The 27,453-nt window shown below is 52.6% G+C and overlaps 1 protein-coding gene across 4 annotated transcripts; it reads left to right on the top strand.

Moving 5' to 3' along the window:
* EIF2B4 (eukaryotic translation initiation factor 2B subunit delta) lies at window positions 1-27,453 on the top strand. Of its 4 annotated transcripts, none has more exons than XM_089776930.1 (13): window positions 1-112; window positions 512-555; window positions 968-1,094; window positions 4,905-5,102; window positions 9,863-9,945; window positions 13,528-13,619; window positions 14,365-14,479; window positions 21,967-22,043; window positions 22,385-22,487; window positions 23,488-23,615; window positions 24,993-25,167; window positions 25,274-25,454; window positions 27,229-27,453. In XM_089776930.1, the coding sequence occupies exons 1-13, from the start codon at window positions 88-90 to the stop codon at window positions 27,423-27,425; spliced, it is 1,545 nt and encodes a 514-aa protein (XP_089633056.1). In that variant the 5' UTR covers window positions 1-87; the 3' UTR covers window positions 27,426-27,453. The 4 variants fall into 4 exon arrangements, with proteins under 4 accessions (XP_089633056.1, XP_089633055.1, XP_089633057.1 ...); XM_089776929.1 differs by having other exon boundaries at window positions 4,902-5,102; XM_089776931.1 differs by lacking the exon at window positions 4,905-5,102.

Below are 27,453 nucleotides of genomic sequence, written 5' to 3'. Positions count from 1 at the left end.
GGCGGGTTCTAGCCCCCAGCAGGGGCGGTTCTACCCTCCGGCCGGCGGGGGCGCTGTGAGGGGCCGGGCCCGGCGCAGGCGGCAGCGATGGCGGCGCGGGACGGGCTGAGCGGTGAGGATGGCGCGGGACGGACCCCGCCGGTATCGGCCCCGGCCCCGGTACCCCCCCCCCCCCCCCCGCGTATCGGCCCCGCCCCGGTACCCCCCCCCCCCCCCCCGCGTATCGGCCCCGCCCCGGTACCCCCCCCCGCGTCCCCCCCCTGCGTATCGGCCCCGCCCCGGTACCCCCCCGCATCACCCCCTCCGCGTATCAGCACCGCCCCGGTACCCCCCCGCATCACCCCCGTCCTGCGTATCGGCCCTGCCCTGGTATCTGCCCCGCCCCGGTATCACCCCCCCCCCCATACCCTTCTCCCTGTGTATGGGCCCCGCCCCGGTATCTCCCCTCCTCCCCCCCGTGTATCGGCCCGTCCCCGGCACTGTCTCCTCACACCCTGCTTGTCTGTTCCAGGAGTCGGACCCCCGCTGGCAGGCGGGCAGCCTGCAGCCCCACAGGTGAGGGGCCCTGGGCCGGGGTCTCTCCGGGAATCCGTCTGGCGGGGGGTTACAGGGCGTTGGGCTGCCTGCGGGTGGGGGGGCTGCAGGGGTCCTGGAGGTACTGTGGGGGCTGGGCTGGCTGCGGACTGGGACTGGGGGGGCTGGACTGTCTGCAGGCAGGGGATGAGGGGGGCCAGGCTAGCTGCATGTTGGGGTTGGGGTGACTAGGCTACCTGCAGGCAGGGTCTCGGGGCCCAGACTGGCTGCAGGCAAAGGTGGGTGCAGGTGGGCTGGCTGCAGGCAGAGGTCTGGGGGGACAAGGCCTGGAGGGGATGAACTGGCTGTAGTGTGGCTGTCACTGGGGTGGAGGCTGGGCTGGCTGCCCATGGGGTTGGCTGCACTGATTTGGGGCTCCCCACCACACACCCAGGGACTCTCCAAGGAGGAAAAGTTGCAGCTGCGGAAGGAGAAAAAGCAGCAGAAGAAGAAGCGGAGAGATGAGATGGGGCAACCAGCTGACTCCCCCATCCTTGGGCAGCCCCATACTCAGTTGCCAGGTACAGCAGGGTGGGGTGTTGCCCCTTCTCTGGGAGGCAGGGCAGGATGTGCCCCTATCATGGACCCACAGAGTCAGGGTTATGCTCCTGCCTGGGGACAGTTGGGCCAGACCTTCTCTGGGTCTCCCTCCTCCTCAGGTGAGCCACTCAGCTTCATCACCTCCTGAGACTGGGTCTCGGGTTTGCCACCCCTGTGCTCCCATGAGCTCCAAGCAGTGAGTCCTGCTGGGACAGACCCTGCAGGAGCCTTGTACCATCTTGGGGAGTAGCGCACCCCCTGTGTCTGTGAGGCACCCAGCCAGTGTGGCCAGACACGCCTTCCAGAAGAGTCTGTTCTGAGTTGCCAGAGCTCTGCCCAGTTGTGACCCTCAAGCTCTGTCCAAGCCCCCACCCCGGTCTCCCCCTGCCCTGGGAGCACACAGCCCATTTTCACCCACTTGGCAATGATGCAGCACAGAGGGGAAACTGAGGCATACACGGGCCTCATAAAACTTGACACAGAATTCCCCTCCAAAACTTAAAAAACAACTAATAGTCCTGCAGCACCTTAGAGACCAACAAAAATGGAGATGGTATCATGAGCTTTTGTGGCACAACTCACTTCTTCAGATGAATGGAGTTACCGGGTCCAGGTTGCAAAATAAATAGCAAAGAAAAAGGGAATGGGGAGGGAAAGAAAAGGGAAAAAATGGGAAAAAAATGGTCAGTGTGTCCATGCTAAATGAAGCTGATAGAGTGGGGTCTAAGTACTCTTGAGTACTCAGTGCTTGGCTTTTTATGTCATTAGGATGTGGAATGTAGCTGGTAATCCAGTTAAGGTCTTTGTTTAAACCTCTATTGCAGGTATCAAACTTGTAAATGCAATTAAGTTTTGCAAGTTTCCTTTCAAGCTGTTTTTTTTTAAATTGGCTTGTAATAGTGTGGTAACTTTGAGATCCATAAATGAGTAACCCAGCAAGTTAAAATGTTCCACAACAGATTTCTTTAAAAGCGACGAGTCCTGTGGCACCTTATAGACTAACTGAAGTGTAGGAGCATAAGCTTTCGTGGGCAAAGACCCACTTCGTCAGATGCATGTAGAGGAAATTTCCAGAGGCAGGTATAAATATGCAGGCCAGGATCAGGCTGGAGATGACGAGGTGGATCCAATCAAGGAGGATGAGGCCCACTTCTAGCAGCTGATCTGGAGGTGTGAATTCCAAGAGAGCAGAAGCTGCTTTTGTAGTTAGCAAGCCATTCACAGTCTTTGTTTAATCCAGAGTTGATTGTGTCAAACTTAAAGATGAACTGTATGTAGCTCAGCAGTTTCTCTTTGAAGTCTGGTCCTGAAGTTTTTTTGCTGCAGGATGGCTACTTTTAGATCTGCAATAGTGTGTCCAGGAAGATTGAAGTGTTCCCCTACAGGTTTTTGTATGTTGCCATTCCTAATATCAGATTTGTGTCCATTGATTCTTTTTCGTAGGGACTGTCCTGTTTGGCCGATGTATATAGCAGTGGGGCATTGTTGGCACATGATGGCATATATTACGTTGGTGGATGTGCAGGAGAATGTACCAGTGACAGTATGGCTGATCTGGTTAGGTCCTGTGATGGTGTTGCTGGTGTATATATGTGGGCAGAGTTGGCACCGAGGTTTGTTGCAAGGATTGGTTCCTGAGTTCGAGTTATTATGGTGCGGTGTGTAGTTGCTGGTGAGAATATGCTTCAGATTGGCGGGTTGTCTGTGGGCAAGGACCGGCCTACCTCCCAAGGCCTGTGAAAGCAAGGGATCATTGTCCAGGATGGGTTGAAGATCACTAATGATGCGTTGGAGAGGTTTTAGCTGGGGACTGTAGGTGATGGCCAGTGGTGTTCTGTTGGTTTCTTTCTTGGGCTTGTCCCGTAGCAGGAGGCTTCTGGGTACACGTCTGGCTCTGTCAATCTGTCTCCTCACTTCCTCGTGTGGGTATCGCAGTTTACAGAATGCTTGTTGAAGATCTTGTAGGTGTAGGTCTCTGTCTGAGGGGTTGGAGCATATGCGGTTGTACCTCAGTGCTTGGCTGTAAACAATGGATCGTGTGGTGTGTCCGGGATGGAAACTGGGGGCATGCAGGTAAGTATAGCGGTCGGTAGGTTTTCGGTATAGGATGGTATTGATATGACCGTCACTTATTTGTATCGTGGTGTCCAGGAAATGGACCTCCCGTGTAGATTGGTCCATGCTGAGGTTGATGGTGGGGTGGAAGCTGTTGAAATCATGGTGAAATTCTTCCAGAGTCTCCTTCCCATGGGTCCAGATGATGAAGATGTCATCGATGTAGCATAGGTAGAGAAGGGGTGTAAGTGGACGAGAGCTGAGGAAGCGTTGTTCCAGGTCGGCCATAAAAATGTTGGCGTATTGTGGGGCCATGCGGGTGCCCATAGCAGTGCCACTGGTCTGGAGGTATATGTTGTCACCAAATCTGAAATAGTTGTGTGTGAGGATAAATTCACAGAGTTCAGCCACCAGTTGTGCTGTGGCATCATCAGGAATACTGTTCCTGACAGCTTGTACTCCATCTGCATGTGGGATGTTTGTGTAGAGAGCCTCTACATCCATGGTGGCTAGGATTGTGTTTTCTGGAAGATCACCTATGCAGTGTAGTTTTCTCAGGAAATCCGTAGTGTCACGAAGGTAACTGGGAGCGCTGGTGGCGTAGGGTCTGAGCAGAGAGTCCACATAGCCAGACAGTCCTTCAGTGAGAGTGCCAATGCCCGAGATGATGGGGCGTCTGGGATTTCCAGGTTTGTGGATCTTGGGTAATAGATAGAACAACCCTGGTCGGGGCTCTAAGGGTGTGTCGATTTGTTCCTGTGTTTGTTTAGGGAGTGTCCTGAGCAGATGGTGCAGTTTCTTAGTGTATTCCTTAGTGGGATCTGAGGAAAGGGGCCTGTAGAATTTGGTATTGGAGAGTTGTCTGGCAGCCTCCTTTAGGTAGTCAGGCCTGTCCATGATGACAACAGCACCTCCTTTGTCAGCCTCTTTGATTATAATGTCAGAGTTGTTCCGGAGGCTGTGGATGGCATTGCGTTCTGCACGACTGAGGTTACCAGGCAAGCGATGCTGAATTTCCACAATTTCTGCCTGTGCACGTCGGCGGAAGCATTCTATGTAGAGATCCAGACTGTCATTTCGGCCCTCAGGAGGAGTCCATGTGGAGTTCTTCTTCTTGTGCTGTTGGTGGGAAGGTATCTGTGTGTCAGCGCACTGTTCAGTGTCGTGTTGGAAGTATTCCTTGAGACGGAGACGGTGAAAGTAGGCTTCCAGATCACCGCAGAACTGAATCATGTTAGTGGGGGTGGCGGGGCAAAAAGAGAGTCCCCGAGATAGAACAGATTCTTCTGCCGAGCTGAGTGTGTAGTTGGAGAGATTGACGATATTGCTGGGTGAGTTAGGGGTCCCATTGTTGTGGCCCCATGTGGCAGGTAGGATTTTAGACAGCTTTTTCCTCTGTAGAGAAGTGAAGTGTGCAATGTAGATCTCCTGTCTTGTTTTAGTAAAGTCCACTTGTGCAGAAGGTTGGTGTTTTAGGAGAGACTCCAGATTGGAGAGCTCTTTTTTGATGTTTTCCTGTTTGCTGTACAGGATGCTCATCAGGTGGTTCCTCAGTTTTTTGGATAGTATATGGCATAATCTCTCACCCTATTCTGCTGGTCGGGCTGGAGGCCCAGTGCCTGGCAGTCTGTGGCAGGCCTAGTTGAGTGCCTGCTTGTTGGGCTGCCCCCCACGGGCCATGTGCTCCATGTGCCTGGGGTGTGGACAGGCTCCAGCTCGCTTCTCTCTCATAGCAGCTGTGCCAGCCACAGTGCCTAGTGAGGGCCCGGTTGGCAGCGAGAAGCAGGTGGGGGCGAAGAGCAAGGCGGAGCTGCGAGCAGAGCGCCGTGCCAAGCAGGAAGCCGAGCGTGCCCTGAAACAAACCAAGAAAGTGGAGTCAACCTCAGCAGCTGTGCCGGCCAAGCCGAGGCTGGTGCCTAACGAGCCTCAATCCAGTAAGGATAGAGCTGTCATGCCATGGCTGCTCCCCTCCTCAAAGGGGAGTGCTGCAATGCCCGCTGGGTGGGTATGACGAGCCACGGGGGGACCCAGTGCCCACTGAGTGGGGCTTGATTAGCCGTGGGGGGGGGCCCAGTGCCTGCTGGGTGGGGCTGGATGAACTGCGGGAGGTGCAGTACCCACTGGGTGGGGCTGGACAAGCCACAGTGGGCCCAGAGGAAGTGCCAGGGGCCCAGTGTCTGCTATGCGGGGATGGATGAGCCGCAGGGTGGCACTGGGCAAGTGGTGGGAGGAGCAGTCCCCCTGGGTGAGGCTAGATGAGCTATGGGGGGGGCAGGGACAGTGCCCACGGCATGAGGCTGGAAGAGCTGTGAGAAGTGCGGTGCCCACTGGGTGGATTTGGATGAGCCATGGGAGGCACGGTGTCTGCTGGGTGAGCCATGAGGGACCTGGTGCAATGGTGGGGCTAGGTGAGCTGGCAGAGCACCCAAGGCTGGTCATAGAATCATAGAACACTAGGACTGGAAGGGACCTTGAGAGGTCATTGAGTCCAGTCCCCTGTCTCCACGGCAGCACCAAGCAACGTCTAGATCAGGGCTACTCAACTTTGGAAGCCCCAGGGGCCACAGTGATACTCACAGTCCATGCCAAGGGCCGCAGCTTAAGAGTGGTTGCATCTACATGCAAATATATATGCAAATAGTTTCTTTCACACTAATGGTCACAAGTACAAAGATTAAGGCAAGACCACACAACACGCCCCATTTTAGTCAGATCTGATTATATTAATAAAATGCAATATTTACCCATTTCCACCCCTATGCCAGCACTTTTAATGAGCACTGGCAGTCCAGGAATATAACTACTAAAATGCATATCAACAGAAGACCATTCTATTGACTACTTTTTTGTTTTGGCTTCACAGCGGTCCAGGAATTTAACTATTAAAACACATATTAACCCAAACTGCACCGTGGTCTGCAAACAAATGGGCTGCCGGCCACATGTTTAGTAGCCGTGGTCTAGAGCATCCCTGACAGGTTTCTGTCCAACCTGCTCCCCAGTGATGGAGATTCCACAACCTCCTTAGGCAACTTATTCCAGTGTTTCACCACCCTGGGTAGGAAGTTTTTCCTAATGCCCATGTAAACCTCCCTTGCTGCAGTTTAAGCCCATTGCTTCTTGTCCTGTCGTCAGAGGCCAAGGAGAACAGTTTTATCCTCCTTGTAACACCCTTTTAGGTACTTGAAAACAGCTATCATGTCCCCTCTCAGTCTTCTCTTTTCTAAACTAAACAACCCCAATTATTTCTGTCTTCCCTCATAGCACATGTTCTTTAGCTTGTGTCTACTCTGACCCCTAGATCCCTCTCTGCAGTACTCCTTCTAGACAGTCACTTCCCATTCCCATTAGTTTAGTTTAGAAAAGAGAATCATAGACTCATAGGACTGGAAGGGACCTCGAGAGGTCATCGAGTCCAGCCCCCCGCCCTCAAGGCAGGACCAAGCTCCGTCTACACCATCCCTGACAGATGTCTATCTAACCTGTTCTTAAATATCTCCAGAGAGGGAGATTCCACCACCTCCCTTGGCAATTTATTCCAATATTTGACCACCCTGACAGTTAGGAATTTTTTCCTAATGTCCAATCTAAACCTCCCTTGCTGCACTTTCAGCCCATTACTCCTTGTCCTGTCCTCAGAAACCAAGAGGAACAAATTTTCTCCTTCCTCCTTGTGACACCCTTTTAGATATTTGAAAACCCCTATCATGTCCCCCCTTAATCTTCTTTTTTCCAAACTAAACAAGCCCAGTTCATGAAGCCTGGCTTCATAGGTCATGTTCTCTAGACCTTTAATCATTCTTGTCGCTCTTCTCTGTACCCTTTCCAATTTCTCCACATCTTTCTTGAAATGTGGCGCCCAGAACTGGACACAGTACTCCAGCTGAGGCCTAACTAGTGCAGAGTAGAGCGGCAGAATGACTTCACGAGTTTTGCTTACAACACACCTGTTGATACAATCTAGAATCATATTTGCTTTTTTTGCAACAGCATCACACTGTTGACTCATATTCAACTTGTGGTCCACTATGACCCCTAGATCCCTTTCTGCCATGCTCCTTCCTAGACAGTCGCTTCCCATCTTGTATGTATGGAACTGATTGTTCCTTCCTAAGTGCAGCACTTTGCATTTCTCTTTATTAAACCTCATCCTGTTTACCTTTGACCATTTCTCTAACTTGCTAAGGTCATTTTGAATTATGTCCCTATCCTCCAAAGAAGTTGCAACCCCACCCAGTTTGGTATCATCTGCAAACTTAATAAACGTACTCTCTATCCCAATATCTACATCATTGATGAAGATATTGAATAGCACGGGTCCCAAAACAGACCCTTGCGGAACTCCACTTGTTATCCCTTTCCAGCAGGATTTAGCACCGTTAACAACAACTCTCTGACTACGGTTATCCAGCCAATTATGCACCCACCTTATCGTGGCCCTATCTAAGTTATATTTGCCTAGTTTATCAATAAGAATATCATGCGAGACCGTATCAAATGCCTTACTAAAGTCTAGGTATATGACATCCACCGCTTCTCCCTTATCCACAAGGCTCGTTATCCTATCAAAGAAAGCTATCAGATTAGTTTGGCATGACTTGTTCTTCACAAACCCATGCTGGCTATTCCCTATCACTTTATTACCTTCCAAGTGTTTGCATATGATTTCCTTAATTACCTGCTCCATTATCTTCCCTGGGATAGACGTTAAACTGACCGGTCTGTAGTTTCCTGGGTTGTTCTTATTCCCCTTTTTATAGATGGGCACAATATTTGCCCTTTTCCAGTCTTCTGGAATCTCCCCTGTCTTCCATGATTTTTCAAAGATCATAGCTAAAGGCTCAGATACCTCCTCTATCAGCTCCTTGAGTATCCTGGGATGCATTTCATCAGGACCTGGTGACTTGCTGACATCTAACTTTCCTAAGTGATTCTTAACTTGTTCTTTGTGTATCCTATCTTCTAAACTTACCCTCTCTCTGCTTGTATTCACTACGTTAGGCACACCTCCAGACTTCTCGGTGAAGCCCGAAACAAAGAAGTCATTGAGCATCTCCGCCATTTCCAAGTTTCCTGTTACTGCTTCTCCCTCCTCACTGAGCAATGGGCCTACCCTGTCCTTGGTCTTCCTCTTGCTTTTAATGTATTTATAAAAGGTTTTCTTGTTTCCTTTTATGCCTGTAGCTAGTTTGATCTCATTTTGTGCCTTTGCCTTTCTAATCTTGCCATTAGAGGGGGGACATGAGAGCCGTTTTCAGGTATCTAAAAGGGTATTATAAGGAGGAAAGAGAAAACTTGTTCATCTTGGCCTCTGGGGATAGAACAAGAAGCAATGGGCTTAAACTGCATTAGGACATTAGGAAAAAGTTCCTAACTGGAAGGGTAGTCAAACACTGGGATAAATTGCTCAGAGAGGTTATGGAATCCCCATCTCTGGGGATATTTAAGATTAGGTTAGATAAATGTCTATCGGGGATGGCCTAGACAGTATTTGGTCCTGCAGTGAGGGCAGGGGACTGGACTCGATGACCTCTCAAGGACCCTTCCAGTCCTAGTATTGTATGATTCTGTACGTGTGGAATGGATTGTTCCTTCCTAAGTGGGGCACTTTGCATTTGTCCTTGTTATACAGGCAGTCCCCGGGTTACGTACAAGATAGGGACTGTAGGTTTGTTCTTAAGTTGAATTTGTATGTAAGTCGGAACTGGTACATATTGTAGGGGAAACTCTAGCCAAACATTTCTCCAGAGCTCAGTTTTATTCTCCCACACTTCACTTCCCTCAGTCCTTTATTCTCAAGCTGAGGTGTCTGCTGAGAAAAGCCGCTCCACGTCTCCTTGGTCTGCTGGGGGGGGGGCGCTAGCTTCGCGTCTCCTTGGTCTGCTGGGGGGAAGCAGCTAGTGCGGGGTTGCCTCACCCCGTTTGTAAGTAGGGATCTGATGTAAGTCGGATCCATGTAACCCAGGGACTGCCTGTACTTCATCCTGTTGACCTCAGACCATTTCTCCAGTTTGTCCAGATCATTTTGAATTCTGACCCTCTTTCCAAAGCACTTGCCACCCCTCCCAGCTTGGTATCACCTGCAGACTTAATAATCGTACTGCCTATGCCAATATCTAAATCGTTGATAAGTTATTGAATAGAACCAGTCCCAAAACAGACCCCTGCGGAACCCCACTTGTTATGCCCTTCCAGCAGGATTGTGGTCGAGCCGATAGGGCACGGAGCAGCTCCTGGGTGGGGCTGGGTGAGCCAACAGGGCACGGAGCAGCTCTCCGGGTGGGGTGGGTGAGCCAACAGGGCACCCAAGGCTGGTCGAGCCAGCAGGGGCCTAGGCCAGTGCCCCCAAATGGGCTGGGTGAGCCAAAGGGAGACCCACAATGGGGCTGAGTAAGCTGGCAGGGAGCCTGGGGCAGTGGCCTGGGTGGTACTGCCCCTGTGCCCAGGTTGCTGCCATTGTGCTTCTAGCCTTGTTCCCCCCCGCCATGTCTCCAAATTCTTTTGCCCTCCACTCCTGCTGGATGCCTCATCACTGTGGGTGTGCCCCAGGGCCCAGGTCGCTGGTCGTGGCTTATCCCCTGTGGCTGGGTCAACCCGTGCTGTTCTTCCCTGTTTCTTGGGGGCTCTGTGTTGGAATCCTGCCCTCCCACACCCTAGCACCTAGCTCAGCCTGCCCTCCTTGCTCTCCTGCTAGTGGTGAAGCGTGTGCCGGAGCACGTGCAGGTGGACGACCCAGCAGCCCAGAAGAGATTAGCGAAGAAGCTGGAGCGGCAGCAGGTACCAGCACTGCGGGGTGCCAAGGGCGGGCTGGGGGAAGGACCCCAGAGAATATTGCATGGCTTCATCTCCAGGAAGGGGATGTTTGCTGCATGTTTGCTGTGCTTGGTCTGCTGGCGTAATGGCTAGCAAGCTGTCTCTGCAGGGGCATGTCATGGGCAGTTTGAGGGCTGTAAAGATGTTTTGGGACCAGCACCCTGGTGCATGGGCTCCCTTCTGAACCTGGCGGAGCAGACTTCAGCTCTTGGGAGCAGTTGGAGGCAGTGCAGTGATCAGCTGAGGCAGGGCAGGCAGATGGGGTGGCTGCATGCCTGGACAGGTGGTACCTGGGGCAATCCCTTCTGGCTGCACTTAGCTGTGGCCAAAGCTAAGAGTCTCCCATCACCCCGTCATGGCTCCTTCCCCACTCTGGCACAATAAATGGAGGAGTGAGGGCCAGCAAGTGTACCCCAAAATCTTATCTACCAGGCTTTGGTATAAAACTTCCCCCCAGAATCTTAAAACCCTAGATTTTGGGGATAGAATTTCCACTGCCACCACCCAAATTAATAAATAAACCAGGGGAGAGAGCATTTGGGAAAATCTCACGCCCTAAAGTAAAAAGCAGGACCCCACCATTAACCAATACCTGGTTAATAAAAGGAAACGAGAAAACGTTTATTATACCGCACTATTCCTGCTGCAAGCGTAACAATTAATTGGAAAAGTAACAAAATAATACACTCATGGAGAAACTCCATGGGCCTAGAACTTAGTTACAAAGGAAAGCCAAAACATTTTGTTTAAAGTGCACAGACAGCAGATCCCAAATCCAAACTATAAACAAGAAAACCTGACGGATTTATCTCCACTTTACCCTACTTACAGAAAGTGAAGAAAGAGTCTTTTCTTGGAGGGAGACAGTGTCTGTCCCCCTCAATAGCTGGAGAGAACTGCCCAGAACAAAGAAGGGAAAACCCAAAAATTCCTTTGTCCCAGCTTGAAATTTCTACCTGCAGTCCTATTGGCCGCCCCACCTGGCTAGGTAAGGGACATAGTTAACCCCTTAGTCCCCAGGCTGCTGGCTAACCCTCATGATCATGACAGCCCCAAGCTAGGGACCTTGTTCAACTGCTTTCGCAACTGAACTCGCCGGCCCGGGAGGGACTTTGGGGCCTGGCCATGCTGAGTGTGGCTCTGCCCTGTGGTTGCCCTGTCCCTGTTCTGTCTCCACAAATCGGGGGCATTGCCCAGTAAGTCAAAGCCTGGGCTTGGCACTCCTCCCACAAAGGGTTAATCCCAGGCACCCTAAAACCTGCTCCCATTGCACTGATTACGCTGGTCTTGTGCTTGGTTACTAAGCAGCTCGTGATGCCAGTGTGGATATGGACCCTTTCCCCTAGTCACAGGCCGACCTGGCAGGGTCCAAGCGAGGGGGTGTCAGGGATGTGCCTGGCTGGCTGGGATAAGGGGCATTCCATGGGCCAGCTGAGGAGGGTGCAGGTGAGCGGCGCCCAGCAGGAGTTTGCTACGGGGGTGGGGCAGGCCAAGGGGAGGAACAAGTGGGCAGTGCCCAGGGGGGAATAAGAGGTGTGGGGCAGGCCATGGGGAGGGGCAGGTGGGCAGTGCCCAGGGGGGAATAAGGGGTGTGGGGCAGGCCATGGGGAGGGGCAGGTGGGCAGTGCCCAGGGGGGAATAAGGGGCGTGGAGCAGGCCATGGGGAGGGGCGGGTGGGCAGTGCCCAGGGGGGAATAAGGGGTGTGGGGCAGGCCATGGGGAGGGGCAGGTGGGCAGTGCCCAGGGGGGGATAAGGGGTGTGGGGCAGGCCATGGGGAGGGGCAGGTGGGCAGTGCCCAGGGGGGGATAAGGGGTGTGGGGCAGGCCATGGGGAGGGGCGGGTGGGCAGTGCCCAGGGGGGAATAAGGGGTGTGGGGCAGGCCATGGGGAGGGGTGGGTGGGCAGTGCCCAGGGGGGATAAGGGGTGTGGGGCAGGCCATGGGGAGGGGCGGGTGGGCAGTGCCCGGCAGGGGGCATGGCATGCCACAGGTAGGGGTGGGTGGGCAGTGCCCAGCTAGGGGCAGGGGTGTGCAGGACATGCCATGGGAAGGGGCAGATAAGCACTGTCCAGGGGGGAAATAAGCGGTGCGGGGCGTGCTATGGGGAGGAGCAGATGGGCAGTGCCTGGCAGGAGTACGGGGCGAGCCATGGGGAGGAGCAGATGGGCAGTGCCTGGTAGGGGTGCGGGGCGAGCCATAGGGAGGGACAGATGGGCAGTGCCTGGCAGGGGAGCAGGACGAGCCATGGGGAGGGGTAGATGGGCAGTGCCTGGCAGTGGTGTGGGGCGAGCCATGGGGAGGGGCAGATGGGCAGTTCCTGGCAGGGGTGTGGGGCGAGCCATGGGGAGGGGCAGATGGGCAGTTCCTGGCAGTGGTGTGGGGCGAGCCATGGGGAGGGGCAGATGGGCAGTTCCTGGCAGGGGTGTGGGGCGAGCCATGGGGAGGGGTAGATGGGCAGTGCCTGGCAGGGGTGCGGGGCGAGCCATAGGGAGGGGCAGATGGGCAGTGCCTGGCAGGGGAGCAGGGCGAGCCATGGGGAGGGGTAGATGGGCAGTGCCTGGCAGTGGTGTGGGGCGAGCCATGGGGAGGGGCAGATGGGCAGTTCCTGGCAGGGGTGTGGGGCGAGCCATGGGGAGGGGCAGATGGGCAGTTCCTGGCAGTGGTGTGGGGCGAGCCATGGGGAGGGGCAGATGGGCAGTTCCTGGCAGGGGTGTGGGGCGAGCCATGGGGAGGGGTAGATGGGCAGTGCCTGGCAGGGGTGCGGGGCGAGCCATAGGGAGGGGCAGATGGGCAGTGCCTGGCAGGGGTGCGGGGCGAGCCATAGGGAGGGGCAGATGGGCAGTGCCTGGCAGGGGTGCGGGGCGAGCCATAGGGAGGGGCAGATGGGCAGTGCCTGGCAGGGGAGCAGGGCGAGCCATGGGGAGGGGTAGATGGGCAGTGCCTGGCAGTGGTGTGGGGCGAGCCATGGGGAGGGGCAGATGGGCAGTTCCTGGCAGGGGTGTGGGGCGAGCCATGGGGAGGGGTAGATGGGCAGTGCCTGTCAGGGGTGCGGGGCGAGCCATAGGGAGGGGCAGGGGATGCCATGCAGATGGGCAGTGGCTGGCAGGGGTGCGGGGCGAGCCATGGGGAGGGGCAGATGGGCAGTGGCTGGCAGGGGTGCGGGGTGAGCCATGGGGAGGGGCAGGGGATGCCATGCAGATGGGCAGTGGCTGGCAGGGGTGCGGGGCGAGCCATGGGGAGGGGCAGGGGATGCCATGCAGATGGGCAGTGGCTGGCAGGGGTGCGGGGCGAGCCATGGGGAGGGGCAGGGGATGCCATGCAGATGGGCAGTGCCTGGCAGGGGTGCAGGGCGTGCCATGGGGAGGGGCAGATGGGCAGTGCCTGGCAGGGGTGCAGGGCGTGCCATGGGGAGGGGCAGATGGGCAGTGCCTGGCAGGGGTGCGGGGCGAGCCATGCGGAGGGGCAGGGGATGCCATCGGAGGCTGTGCTGGCAGAGGGCCTTTGCCGGCCTCCACTGAAGCAGGATGCTCTGCAATTTCCATGCCAGGTTCCTCTGAGGCCGGACTATGGCGCCAAAGTCAACCTCTTCTCCCACTTGCACCAGTACAGCCGGAAGGTGCCACTGACGCAGCAGATGAGGTGCGTGCGCCCCCCTTGGCTCTGTGTCCTGAGGTCTGGGCTGTGCCCAGGGAGCCAGGCTGCCATGTGCCCTTCCTGGATGTTGGGGAGCTGGAGAGCCCAGTGGAGTTGGGCTGCCGAGCCCCGTGTGCTCATGCCAGGGATGGGGTGGGGGAAAGTGAACTGTGAGCCCTGGCCGGGGGGCATGCTAGGACAAGAGGCATGCTGGAGGTGTGCGTGTGGGGCACAGGGCTGGGGGAACACCTGGTGCATGTGAGTTTAGGGGTGTCTGGGGGAGGGGTAACATGGATGGTTAAGGGAGAATGTGAGACATAGGGGGCCTGGGCCAGAGGGTTGTGTTGGTGCTGGAGGTCTCCTGGGTGAGTGTGGGCAGTTGCTGGGGGTGCCCTGGGGGTGCCTGGAGTGGCAGGGGGCATTGGGGTGTTATGAGGACTCCCTGGGGCTAGGGGGTTGTAGGGATGCTCTGGGGGAGGGTGTTGAGAGTGCCATCAGTTGGAGTGAGGGCTGTGGGCAGTAACGGACAGGCAGGTGGCAGGTGTGGGGGGGCAATGGGATACGATGGGAGGCCCGGGGGGGAGGGGAGGGTGTATGTACCTCTCTCTGGCAGGTTGATCTCTTGAGGGTCTTCCCATAGAAGCTGGGGGGAGGGGTGATCCAGCACTAGGGCTGTTGGTCCTTCCCCCTCTGTTCTGATGGAGTGGCCCAGCTCCAAGGCCTCTTATCTGTGCCCTGCCTGTGTCCCCAGCATCCCTGCCATAGCGATCCACCCGGCTGTGGTGCGCCTCGGCCTGCAGTACTCCCAGGGGCTGCTGAACGGCTCCAACGCCCGCTGCCTCGCCCTGCTGCAGGTCTTCAGACAGGTACTGCTGCAGCCCAGCCCCTGCTGCGCCCCATGGCTGGGCCCCAGCCCTGAGCACCCCAACCTCCCCTGCCCCGCCCTGCAGCTCTGCAGGGCCCCTACCTCACACCCCCACTCCCCATGGCCCTGCCCCCAGTTGTCTGGGTGACCTGCTCTCTCACTCTGCCAGCGCCCCTCTGCAGGGTCCGGTGAGGTAGGCAGAGGCAAACCAAGACAAATGGGATATCAGGGCAAAGTCCACCCATAACTAACCTAGACGGTTGCCAAATCCTGGTTCTAGACTCCCCCCCCCAGCCATGCCCATGCTGCTCTCCCTGACTGCCAGGCTGATGCCAAGCACAGAGCCTGACACCATGCAGCATGTCCTTCCTGTGGCTAAAACCCCAGCTCCGTGCCTGCTGTCTGCTCTTCACTTCTCTTGAGCTCACCCGCTCCCACAGGCAGCTTTCTGCAGGGAGGGAGGCCCTCACCTGGGCCACGGGCCTTTGGGCCCTATCAGACTCTGGCCGGCTGCCAGCCCTGAGGGGTGGACGGTTTGCTCTCACACACCTTGGTGCTCTCCCTCCAGCACCTCTGGGCATTTGACTTACCTTCCTGCCTCTGCTAGTACCGGTTCCATCCCAGCCCTGCTTTCATGGAACCCTAGAACTGGAAGGGACCTCGAAAGGTCGAGTCCAGTCCTCTGCCCTCTCGGCAGGACCCAGCACCTTCTAGACCAGGGGTGGGCAATAATTTCTGAAGTGGCCCTGGGCTGCTCTGGAAGGGGCAAGGCCTCGCGCCGAAGGGGCGGGGCTGGGATACCTCCAGGTTCCCCAACCCCAGAACATGATTGGTCTGGGGGTGGCCGAGCACCTTTGCCCGCCTGCCCCCCCTTCCTCCTAGGTGCCATTGCCCCTGGCCGGGAGAAGACTTCCCACGCTCCCCTACCCCCAGGCCAATCAGGGCCAGGGGATGGGAGAGCATGCAAAGTTTCCCCTGCTCTGCCCCACCCTGCATGGCACTTAAAGGGTGGGAGGAGGCTTCATGTGCTCCCCCAACCCCGGGCCAATCAGGACCCGAGGGCATGGGGGGGCGCGCAAAGTCTTCTCCTGCCCTGCTAGGAACGCCTGGTACTTCTGAGGGCCAGAGCGGAGGAAACTTAGAATCATAGAATAATAGGACTGGAAGGGACCTCGAGAGGTCATCGAGTCCAGCCCCCCGCCCTCATGGCAGGACCAAGCTCCGTCTACACCATCCCTGACAGATGTCTATCTAACCTGTTCTTAAATATCTCCAGAGAGGGAGATTCCACCACCTCCCTTGGCAATTTATTCCAATATTTGACCACCCTGACAGTTAGGAATTTTTTCCTAATGTCCAATCTAAACCTCCCCTGCTGCACTTTAAGCCCATTACTCCTTGTCCTGTCCTCAGAAACCAAGAGGAACAAATTTTCTCCTTCCTCCTTGTGACACCCTTTTAGATATTTGAAAACCGCTATCATGTCCCCCCCCTTAATCTTCTTTTTTCCAAACTAAACAAGCCCAGTTCATGAAGCCTGGCTTCATAGGCCATGTTCTCTAGACCTTTAATCATTCTTGTCGCTCTTCTCTTTACCCTTTCCAATTTCTCCACATCTTTCTTGAAATGTGGCGCCCAGAACTGGACACAGTACTCCAGCTGAGGCCTAACTAGTGCAGAGTAGAGCGGCAGAATGACTTCACGAGTTTTGCTTGCAACACACCTGTTGATACAACCTAGAATCATATTTGCTTTTTTTGCAACAGCATCACACTGTTGACTCATAGACTCATAGACTCCAAGGTCAGAAGGGACCATTATGATCATCTAGTCTGACCCCCTGCACAGTGCAGGCCACAAAATCTCACCCACCCCTCCTAGAATAATCCTCTCACCTATATCTCAGATATTGAAGCCTTCAAATACTTTGAAGACCCCAAGATGCAGAGATCCTCTAGCTGTGATCTGTACCCCATGCTACAGAGGAAGGCGAAAAACCTCCAGGGCCTCTGCCAATCTACCCTCGAGGAAAATTCCTTCCCGACCTCAAATATGGCGATCAGCTAAACCCTGAGCATGTGGGCAAGACTCATCAGCCAGACACCCAGAAAGTTCTCTATAGTAACTCCTATCATCCCTCCGTTGACCTATTTCCCACTGATAATGAATGGTCAACTAGATACCAAGATCCTGTTATCTCATCAAACCATCCCCTTCATAAACCTATCTAGTTTAATCTTGAAACCAGATAGATCTTTTGCCCCCACTACTTCCCTTGGAAGGCTGTTCCAGAACTTCACTCCTCTAATGGTTAGAAACCTTCGTCTAATCTCAAGTCTAAACTTCCTACTAGCCAGCTTATATCCATTTGTTCTTGTGTCCACATTGGTATTAAACTTAAATAATTCCTCTCCCTCCCTGGTATTTATCCCTCTAATATATTTAAAGAGAGCAATCATGTCCCCCCTCAGCCTTCTTTTGGTTAAAGTAAACAAGCCAAGCTCCTTGAGTCTCCTTTCATAAGACAGGTTTTCCATTCCTCGGATCATCCTAGTGGCCCTTCTTTGTACCTGTTCCAGTTTGAATTCATCCTTCTTAAGCGTGGGAGACCAGAACTGCACACAGTATTCCAAATGGGGTCTCACCAATGCCTTGTATAATGGCACTAACACCTTCTTATCCCTACTGGAAATACCTCGCCTAATACATCCCAAGATCGTATTAGCCTTTTTCACGGCCGTGTCACAATGGCGGCTCATAGTCATTCTATAATCAACCAGGACTCCGAGGTCCTTCTCCTCCTCCGTTACTTCCAACTGATGTGTCCCCAGCTTATATCTAAAATGCTTGTTATTAATCCCTAAATGCATAACCGTACACTTCTCACTATTAAATTTCATCCTATTGCTATCACTCCAATTTACAAGATCATCCAGATCTTCCTGTATGATATCCCGATCCTTTTCTGAATTGGCAATAGCTCCCAACTTTGTGTCATCTGCAAATTTTATTAGGACATTTCCACTTTTGGTGCCAAGATCAGCAATAAAAAGATTAAATAAAATTGGCCCCAAAACTCATATTCAACTTGTGGTCCACTATGACCCCTAGATTCCTTTCCGCCATGCTCCTTCCTAGACAGTCGCTTCCCATCTTGTATGTATGGAACTGATTGTTCCTTCCTAAGTGCAGCACTTTGCATTTCTCTTTATTAAACTTCATCCTGTTTACCTCTGACCATTTCTCTAACTTGCCAAGGTCATTTTGAATTATGTCCGTATCCTCCAAAGAAGTTGCAACCCCACCCAGTTTGGTATCATCTGCAAACTTAATAAGCGTACTCTCTATCCCAATATCTACATCATTGATGAAGATATTGAACAGTACGAGTTCCAAAACAGACCCTTGCGGAACTCCACTTGTTATCCCTTTCCAGCAGGATTTAGCACCGTTAACAACAACTGTCTGACTACGGTTATCCAGCCAATTATGCACCCACCTTATCGTGGCCCTATCTAAGTTATATTTGCCTAGTTTATCAATAAGAATATCATGCGAGACCGTATCAAATGCCTTACTAAAGTCTAGGTATATGACATCCACTGCTTCTCCCTTATCCACAAGGCTCGTTATCCTATCAAAGAAAGCTATCAGATTAGTTTGGCATGACTTGTTCTTCACAAACCCATGCTGGCTATTCCCTATCACTTTATTACCTTCCAAGTGTTTGCATATGATTTCCTTAATTACCTGCTCCATTATCTTCCCTGGGACAGACGTTAAACTGACCGGTCTGTAGTTTCCTGGGTTGTTCTTATTCCCCTTTTTATAGATGGGCACAATATTTGCCCTTTTCCAGTCTTCTGGAATCTCCCCTGTCTGCCATGATTTTTCAAAGATCATAGCTAAAGGCTCAGATACCTCCTCTATCAGCTCCTTGAGTATCCTGGGATGCATTTCATCAGGACCTGGTGACTTGCTGACATCTAACTTTCCTAAGTGATTTTTAACTTGTTCTTTGTGTATCCTATCTTCTAAACTTACCCTCTCTCTGCTTGTATTCACCACGTTAGGCACACCTCCAGACTTCTCGGTGAAGCCCGAAACAAAGAAGTCATTGAGCATCTCTGCCATTTCCAAGTTTCCTGTTACTGCTTCTCCCCCCTCACTGAGCAATGGGCCTACCCTGTCCTTGGTCTTCCTCTTGCTTCTAATGTATTTATAAAAGGTCTTCTTGTTTCCCTTTATGCCTGTAGCTAGTTTGATCTCATTTTGTGCCTTTGCCTTTCTAATCTTGCCCCTGCATTCCCGTGTTGCTTGCCTATATTCATCCTTTGTTGTTTGTCCTAGTTTCCATTTTTATGAGACTCCTTTTTTATTTTGAGATCGTGCAAGATCTCCTTGTTAAGCCAAGCTGGTCTTTTGCCATATTTTCTATCTTTCCTGCTTGGCGCACTCCCCCTGCCCCCAGATCCTAATTTGCCTGGGAGCGTGGAGCGGCAGGGCCTCTGCGGGCTGGATCCACCCACTTGGCGGGTCGGATCTGCCCCACGGAGGCCCTTTTGCCCACACCTGGTCTAAACCATCCCTGACAGGTGTCTGTCTGACCTGGTCTGAAATATCTCCAGAGATGGAGATTCCACAGCCCCCCAGACAACTTATTCCAGTGTTTAACCACCCTGACAGGGAGGGAGTTGTCCAACCGAAACCTCCCTGGCTGCAGTTTAAGCCCATTGCTTCTTGTCCTGTCCTCAGAGGCCAAGGAGAACAATTTTCTCCCTCCTCTTGGAACACCCTTTTAGATACTTGAAAACCTGATTCTGAGATGCATTAACAGGTGTGTTGTGAGCAAGACACGAGAAGTCATTCTTCCGTTCTACGCTGCGCTGGTTAGGCCTCAGTTGGAGTACTGTGTTCAGTTCTGGGCACCGCATTTCAAGAAAGATGTGGAGAAATTGGAGAGGGTCCAGAGAAGAGCGACAAGAATGACTTCTTGTGTCTTGCTCACAACACTCCTGCTAATGCATCCCAGAATCAGGTTTACTTTTTTTGTAACAGCTTCACACTGTTGACTCATATGTAGCTTGTGATCCGCTATGACCCCTAGATGCCTTTCTGCAGAATTCCTTCCTAGACAGTCGCTTCCCATTCTGTATGTGGGGAACGGATTGTTCCTTCCTAAGTGGAGCACTTTGCATTTGTCCTTATTAAACTTCATTCTATTTACCTCACACCATTTCTCCACTTTGTCCAGATCATTTTGAATTATGACCTCTCCTCCAAAGCACTTGCAACCCCTCCCAGCTTAGTATCTTCTACAAACTTAATAAGTGCGCTCTCTATGCCAATATCTAAATTGTTGATGATGAACATATTGAACAGAACCAACTCCAAAACAGAGCCCTGCAGAACCCCAGTTCTGCCTTTCCAGCAGGATTGTGAACTGTTAATAACTACTATCTGAGAATGGTTATCCAGCCAGTTCTGCACCCTCCTTATAGTAGCCCCATCTAAGTTGTATTTGCCTAGTTTATTGATAAGAAGTGTTGTCCCTCAGTGTTTTCGTACCTTGGTACCTTCGGTGGTCTGGACTGTCAGTGTCAGCGTTGTTTGGTCATGGTCGTCCTGGCGCGCTCCTGACAGGACCTCTGCTCCGTCGGTGATGATAAACTTTCGGCTGCGTGCGTAACAATCGGTACTCCCTTTATCTAGAGTGTTAGACCCCGTGAATTTGGGTCAACACAGGAGATCTCTGAGAGGCCCCGGAAACGACAGATGCAGACAAGGTTTGAAATCAGTCGAGCAGGTTTATTGTCAAATGAGAAGCTCTACCAGTTGGTAACAGAGATCAGTCCAATGTTACAGCACTGGGCACTATGGCCCACGTTGACAAGGTACCAACACCGGGCAGGCCTATTGCCATATATCAGATATTAACAGCACTTAGTCAGAGTTAAGCTACTGTGCGCTCTGTAAGTTTAGGCAATGACACCTACCGCTCAGGCGCCTAGTGCCCCCCCCCCCCCCCCAGGTCAGCTGGAGAGCACCCTCTGCGGTGTCCTTTTATAGACAGGTACAAACAACTTACATCATTTCTTTACGTACCAGGTTACCTCCTCTGTTGCCTAGTTACCACCCCTCACCTTACAGAAGGGGGGCTCACTTACTATCCCTCATGCTGTCAGTTCCGACCCGGTCCTGAACCTAGGTCGGTATGTACATTAGTTTTTAGGGAGTTTTTGTACCAAGACATTTCTTATTAAGATGTTCCATTACTCCCCTTTGGCTTACAGACTGTACCCAGTGCCTCCCTGTGTCCTTCCATGCTCGACCTAACTTACACAGTCACACAGTTATCAATAGGGCCTCTTTCTTGGCTCCTGTTACTGAACCAAAGTCTTGCTCACTAGATTGCAGGCCTGTTGCTGTTTTCATGTTACAGGCCTTAGGCCTGCTGACTCCATGTTACTGACCCTCAACTTACTGCAAGATCATGCAAGACCGTACCAAATGCCTTACTAAAGGCTAGGTATACCACATCCACCACTTCTCCCTTATCCACCAGACTCGTTTTCCTATCAAAGAAAGCTATCAGGATGGTTTGACATGATTTGTTCTTTACAAATCCATGCTGGCTGTTACCTATTACCTTACTATCTTCCAGATGTTTGCAGATGAATTCCTTAATTACTTGTTCCATTATCTTTCCTGGCACAGAAGTTAAACTGACTGGTCTGTAGTTTCTTGGGTTGTTCTTGTTTCCCTTTTTATAGATGGGCACTAGATTGCCCTTTTCCAGTCTTCTGGAATCTCTCCTGTCTTCCAGGATTTTTCAAAGGTGATAACTAAAGGCTCAGATACTTCCTCTATCCTTGAGTATTCTAGGATGCATTTCATCGGGCCCTGGTGACTTGCAGACATCTAACTTTTCTAAGTCATTGTTAACTTGTTCTTTTTTATTTTATTTTCTAAACCTACCCCCTTCCAACTAGCATTCACTATGTTAGAAATTCCTTCATCATCAGACCTCTTGGTGAATACTGAAACAAAGAAGTCATTAAGCACCTCTGCCATTTTCAAGTTTCCTGTTATTGTTTTCCCCTCCTCACTGAGCAATGGGCCTACCCTGTCTTCCTCTTGCTAGTAGTGTATTTATAGAAATGCTTCGTTTCCCCTTTCACACTTCCCAGCCCCTGGGTCTGCTCTGCCCAGCCCAGCAGCTGTCCCTGCAGGGGAGTCCTTCCCCACTCGCCCTGCCACCCTGCCCAGGGAGTACTCTGGGCTAGCGCCAGGGTCAGGTCCCACACCTTTGCCCCACCCTGCCGAGGGTTTCTGCAGTCTCTGCATCCCAGCCCTGTTCATGTCCACCCCTGGGAGATGTGCCTGGGGAACGTGCCTGCCCTGCCTGCCTGCCCATCCAGCCTACTGCCAGGTGGCTGGTCTCTGTCCTGGCGTAGGGGTCACGCTTCTTCACCCACCTTGTTCCAGGTGATCCGGGATTACTCCACCCCACCCAGCGAGGAGCTATCACGAGACCTGGTGGCCAAGCTGAAGCCCTACATCAGGTGAGGTGGAGAGATGTGGGAGGCAGAATCTTCCCTGGAGACTTTGGGGCTGGGCTGGATGTTACTGAGCCTGTGGTTCTCCCCCTCCCCCCCACTGCCCATCACTGCCTGGGCTGCCGTTCACACTCCGCCCCTCCCTCCGTCCTAGGCTGTACAGTACAGTCGAGGCTGCTGTCCCTCCCGCTGGCCCCAGCTGGTCTTTACTAGGCAGAGTCTTCTGTGCAGACGTTGAAAAGCTGCCGATCCCTACTGATGAGCCCAGGTCTGAGGGTTCTGCCTGCTCCCTGCGCTGCTGGCCTGGCTCCAGTCCGTGCATCTCACTGTTTGTTTCCTTTCTGCAGTTTCCTGAACCAGTGTCGGCCCCTCTCCGCAAGCATGGGCAACGCCATTAAATATCTCAAGAAAGAGATCTCGGGCCTGTCCAGCACCCTGCGGGAGGAGGAGGTGAGCTGGACACAGCTGGACCCCAGCAGCGTGGCCTGTCCGTTTGACGGGCTACAGGCAGGCCTGCCCATGAGGCTGCTACAGATACTGTCACTGAGTGAGGCAGAGAAATGGGCGAGGAAACAGGGCACAGGGTAGAGTAATTGGTCATCGTCCATCACAGCTGTAACAAGCACTGGGGCCCAGAGGTGCTGTTCTGGATCTGAGGCACGTGCAGACGTGCACTGCCAGTAGGAGCACAGGCTGCCAGCTGTGGGCGTTCTGCTACGCAGCTGGTGGCACCTGAATCTCTGCTGGGTGGCCGCCCAGGCACTCAACTGACTGGGAATGCTGGTAGAAGGCCATGTCATGCTCAGTTGAGATGTAATGGCAGAACCCTACCATATTAAATATCCTCGCTGTGTGCTGTGTGTCAGATTGTGAGCTCCCATGGCCTGCCCAGATTCCAGCCTGGTCATTTCTCTGTGGCTGAGCCAACTCCTGCTTTGCTTTGTAGAGGATCCTTCTTCATCTGCTGCTCTGAACTATTTGGTGGCATTTCTGTGCAGCTGTTACCAGTTCCTGGTTCTTCCCCATAAGGGTGGGGTGATGGGGGCATGCTTTGGGGGCCTCCTAGCTGGGAGGTGCTTCAGCAGTGGCAGTTGCTGTAAGCGAGAGAGAGGGAGTAACTTCCTCAGGTTTCCTCCTGAGGCCTGTGTCTTGCAGGGCAGCCTGCCCCCTGCTCACGAGGATGAGATGGGGGATGGGCACTGCCCTGGCTGAATTGTGCAGCATAGACCTGTTCTCTTCCCTTCTGCCCCCAGAGCAGCGGGGCTCTGTGTGCTGTGAGGCTCAGTCAGGGCATCCGGGGTGGCAAGATAGGATGGGATGGGAGTGTTCCTTCCCTGTTGGAGTGTGGAGCATGGCCAGCTGTGGGGTAGGGCAGGGCTTGTGGGCTGAGCCGAACAGAAGGATGTCAGAGCTCTCAGACCCCAAAGTGACTGGCATTGTGTCCCCCCAGGCGAAGGGGAAACTACAGGAAAGCATTGACAAATACGTGAGGGAGAAGATCCAACTGGCTGCCGAAGCCATCTCCAAATATGCCTTCGAGAAGATCAGTGATGGTGATGTCATCCTGGTCTATGGATGGTAAGGGGGGAGATTCCCTAGGCAGATGATCCCTTCCTTATATTCACTGTGGGCGAACTACACAATCCCAACCAGAAATATACTTGGTGCTTTGAAAAGGCTAATTTCTCATCAGCAAAATTGACTAGAGGGAAAACTTAGAAAAATGGGAATGGAAATCAGGTTTTAAGAGAAATTCATCAGAAGGCTGAAAACCCATGATTCCACAGTCACAGAAAAGAAACGAAAACTTGGGCTCTTAGCCCATCCCGGGTCAGTGGGGAAGTGAAGGCAGCAGTAAGAAATACAAAAGCAGTATTTCACAAGTGGATCAGGAGGCTGTCTGTTCGGGAATGTGGCACCTGTTCTCGACGGGGTTACTCTCCCCCTGCAAGAACAGGTACGCAGCTTGGGAGTCCTCCTGGACCCTTTTTTTAACATTTGAGGACCAGATTTCTTCGGTGGCCAGCAGCGACCCTTCCTGAACAAGCATGACTTGGCCACAGTGATCCACGCTCTTGTTACATCCCGACTGGATTACTGTAATGCACTTTATGTGGGGCTGCCTCTAAAGAGCCTTCGGAAACTTCAGCTGGTCCAGAAAGCGGCTGCTCAAGTTTTAACTAATACTCTTTATATGGAGCACATTATGCCAGTGCTCTGGCAGCTGCACTGGCTTCCAGTATGTTTCTGGGCACAATTTAAGGTTTTGGTTAGGACCTATAAAGCCCTAACTGGTTGGGTCTGGGGTATCTGAAGGACCGTCTTCTCCCATATGAACCTGCCTGGGGATTGAAGTCAGCTGAGGAGGCTCTGCTCAGTGTTCCCCCACTTGCAGAGATAAGATTAACATCACCGTGGAACAGGGCCTTCTCAGCCTTTGCTCCCAGGCTGTGGAATTCTCTTCCTCGGGATATTCACATGGCGTCAGGCTAAAGCCACCCTTTTTACTCGTGCTTTTATTGGTGTTTGAGTCTGTATGTGTGTGTTCCTCTTCTCGATATTTTTAGCAGGTTTTATGTCCCTCTGGGGTCTTGTATTTTAAATTTTTATATATATTTGTATTTTGTTGAAAAATTTTTGTAAGCTACCTTGAATATTTTAAATAAAGGGGCGGGGTCAAAATATTTAAATAAATAAATAAATGTGAAGTAGCAACTGATACAAATTAGAAGTTGAAAAGTGTAGAAAGTGAGGGTGATGAGCCTTTGGGACAAACTGCCACAGGCAGTGGTGGATTCTTCCTCTGGCTATGGGTCAGATCCACACTGGCTGTCATTGTGTTATTGGGCTCAGTGTTGGGGTAACTGGCTACGGTTCTCTAACCTCTGATATGCAGATTAGACTAATGGTCCCTTCCTGCCTTAAGCTCCATGAATTCACTTGTGATGCCGTTAGCTCCTCCTTAGTGAACCGCACACTATGTGACGCCCACACCAAGCGTGCCTTCCGAGTGATTGTGGTGGACAGTCGGCCACGGCTGGAGGGACGGGACACACTACGCAGGCTGGTGCGTGAGGGCATCCGCTGCACTTATGTCATGATCACTGCCATCTCCTACGTGCTGCCCGAGGTGAGTGAGCAGCTGCCTGAGGATGTTGCTGAGTTGCTGGAGGCAGAGCCTGCCTTGCCATTGATTGTTAATTGGTAATTTACCTGGTTCCCCTGTCTCCCCACAGGTCTCCAAGGTATTGCTGGGGGCCCATGCGCTGCTAGCGAACGGCTCTGTCATGTCACGGGTGGGGACATCCCAGATTGCACTGGTGTCCAAGGCCTACAATGTGCCTGTGCTGGTGTGCTGCGAGACCTACAAGTTCTGTGAGCGGGTGCAGACTGACTCCTTTGTCTCCAATGAGTTGGGTACGTGCCCTGCATGCTCCCCAGTGCAGTAGTTTAGGATAGCGGTATTGTAAATTCAGGGTCCACTGCTGTGGCATCCTAACAGGTCTCCTGCTCCGCCAGTGATGATAAACGTTTGGTTGCTCGCGTTTTCATAGGCTTCTTCAGTATATCATGCCAGCTCTGTGTAGGTAGCTAGCATAATAGACTTCACCAGAGCACCCAAGTCAGGTTTCTTGTTGAACAAAGTACATTAATAAGTGTCGGTAGCCAGATGGCCTTCGAGACCCGACGTATTTGTACCCGGAACAATGGATGCAACTCAGTTGATAGTATGGATTTCACTAACGCCTCTTAGGCTGGCCAAAGAATTAAGTCAGAGTACCCCCCAGTATTTATAGACAGAAATGAACAATCTATGATATGCGCTCTACATATCATCTTACGCACTAATGACACGTTTGGTACCTCCCCATGTACTTTCCTCCAAAGCATACACTGCCCGTTGTTCTGCTTTCACTCTTGGGCTACGTCTACACTGGCCCCTTCTTCGGAAGGGGCATGCTAATTTTGAACTTGGGAATAGGGAAATCCGCGGGGGATTTAAATATCCCCCGCGGGATTTAAATAAACATGTCCGCCGCTTTTTTTCCGGCTTGGGGAAAAGCCGGAAAAAAGCGTCTAGACTGGCGCGATCCTCCGGAATAAAGCCCTTTTCCGGAGGATCCTACTTTGAAATAGGAATAAGAGATCCTCCGGAAAAGGGCTTTATTCCGGAGGATCGCGCCAGTCTAGACGCTTTTTTCCGGCTTTTCCCCAAGCCGGAAAAAAAGCGGCGGACATGTTTATTTAAATCCCGTGGGGGATATTTAAATCCCCCGCGGATTTCCCTATTCCCAAGTTCAAAATTAGCATGCCCCTTCCGAAGAAGGGGCCAGTGTAGACGTAGCCTTGTTGTTTCCAACTATTTGATCACGTACTCAGCTGGTTGTCCTTGTACTGTCCGGGTGGCATGTATTTACATACTTCATGTGCTTCTATACATGCTAGCAGTTCTAGTGCCAAGAGACACTGACTTGCAGGCAAAAATTTGCTTTTGACACAGCCTATTTTTTGCTTACTTTCGCTCAAGCACCAGGCCCATGCTTCAGGCTTTCTTTCTCCTAGGGTGTGTCTAGACTACATGCCTCCTTCGACGGAGGCATGTAGATTAGCCAGATCGGAAGAGGGAAATGAAGCCGCGATTAAAATAATCGCGGCTTCATTTAAATTTAAATGGCTGCCCCGATCTGCCGATCAGCTGTTTGTCGGCAGATCGGGAGAGTCTGGACGCGATGCGCCGACAAAGAAGCCTTTCTTCATCGGCACAGGTAAGCCTCGTGAAACCAGGTTTACCTGTGCCGATGAAGAAAGGCTTCTTTGTCGGCGCATCGCGTCCAGACTCTCCCGATCTGCCGACAAACAGCTGATCGGCAGATCGGGGCAGCCATTTAAATTTAAATGAAGCCGCGATTATTTTAATCGCGGCTTCATTTCCCTCTTCCGATCTGGCTAATCTACATGCCTCCGTCGAAGGAGGCATGTAGTCTAGACACACCCCTACACCTAGTGCTTCTACACCCAATGCATAGCATGTCCCAGGGTGGCGCCCTCCTCTGGCCAGCTGGGAAAATAAGGAGGAGCCTGTCATGTGCCAGGCAGCTCCTTTGGCTGGGGGGGCGGGTTTATCCTGGTGCCAGGCAACTCCCCACAAGGAGTTTCAGGTGCACCCTAGTGCCTAACTCTGTCTCTGTAGATGACCCTGATGACCTGATCCTGCCCAGGAAGGGAGCCCAGCTTGGTGGCTGGAAGGAAAACACGTCCCTGCGCCTTCTCAATCTGGTCTATGATGTTACCCCCCCCGAGCTGGTGGATCTGGTGATCACAGACTTGGGCATGATCCCGTGCACCTCCGTGCCTGTCGTGCTGCGGGTCAAGAATGTGGAGCAGTAGCAGACCTGCAATAAACTTTCTGATCTCA

Source organism: Pelodiscus sinensis, chromosome 3, assembly GCF_052426305.1.
Source record: "Pelodiscus sinensis isolate ZL-2025 chromosome 3, ASM5242630v1, whole genome shotgun sequence".
Classification (NCBI taxonomy): Eukaryota; Metazoa; Chordata; order Testudines; family Trionychidae; genus Pelodiscus; species Pelodiscus sinensis.
This window is presented reverse-complemented; position numbering and strand designations above follow the sequence as displayed.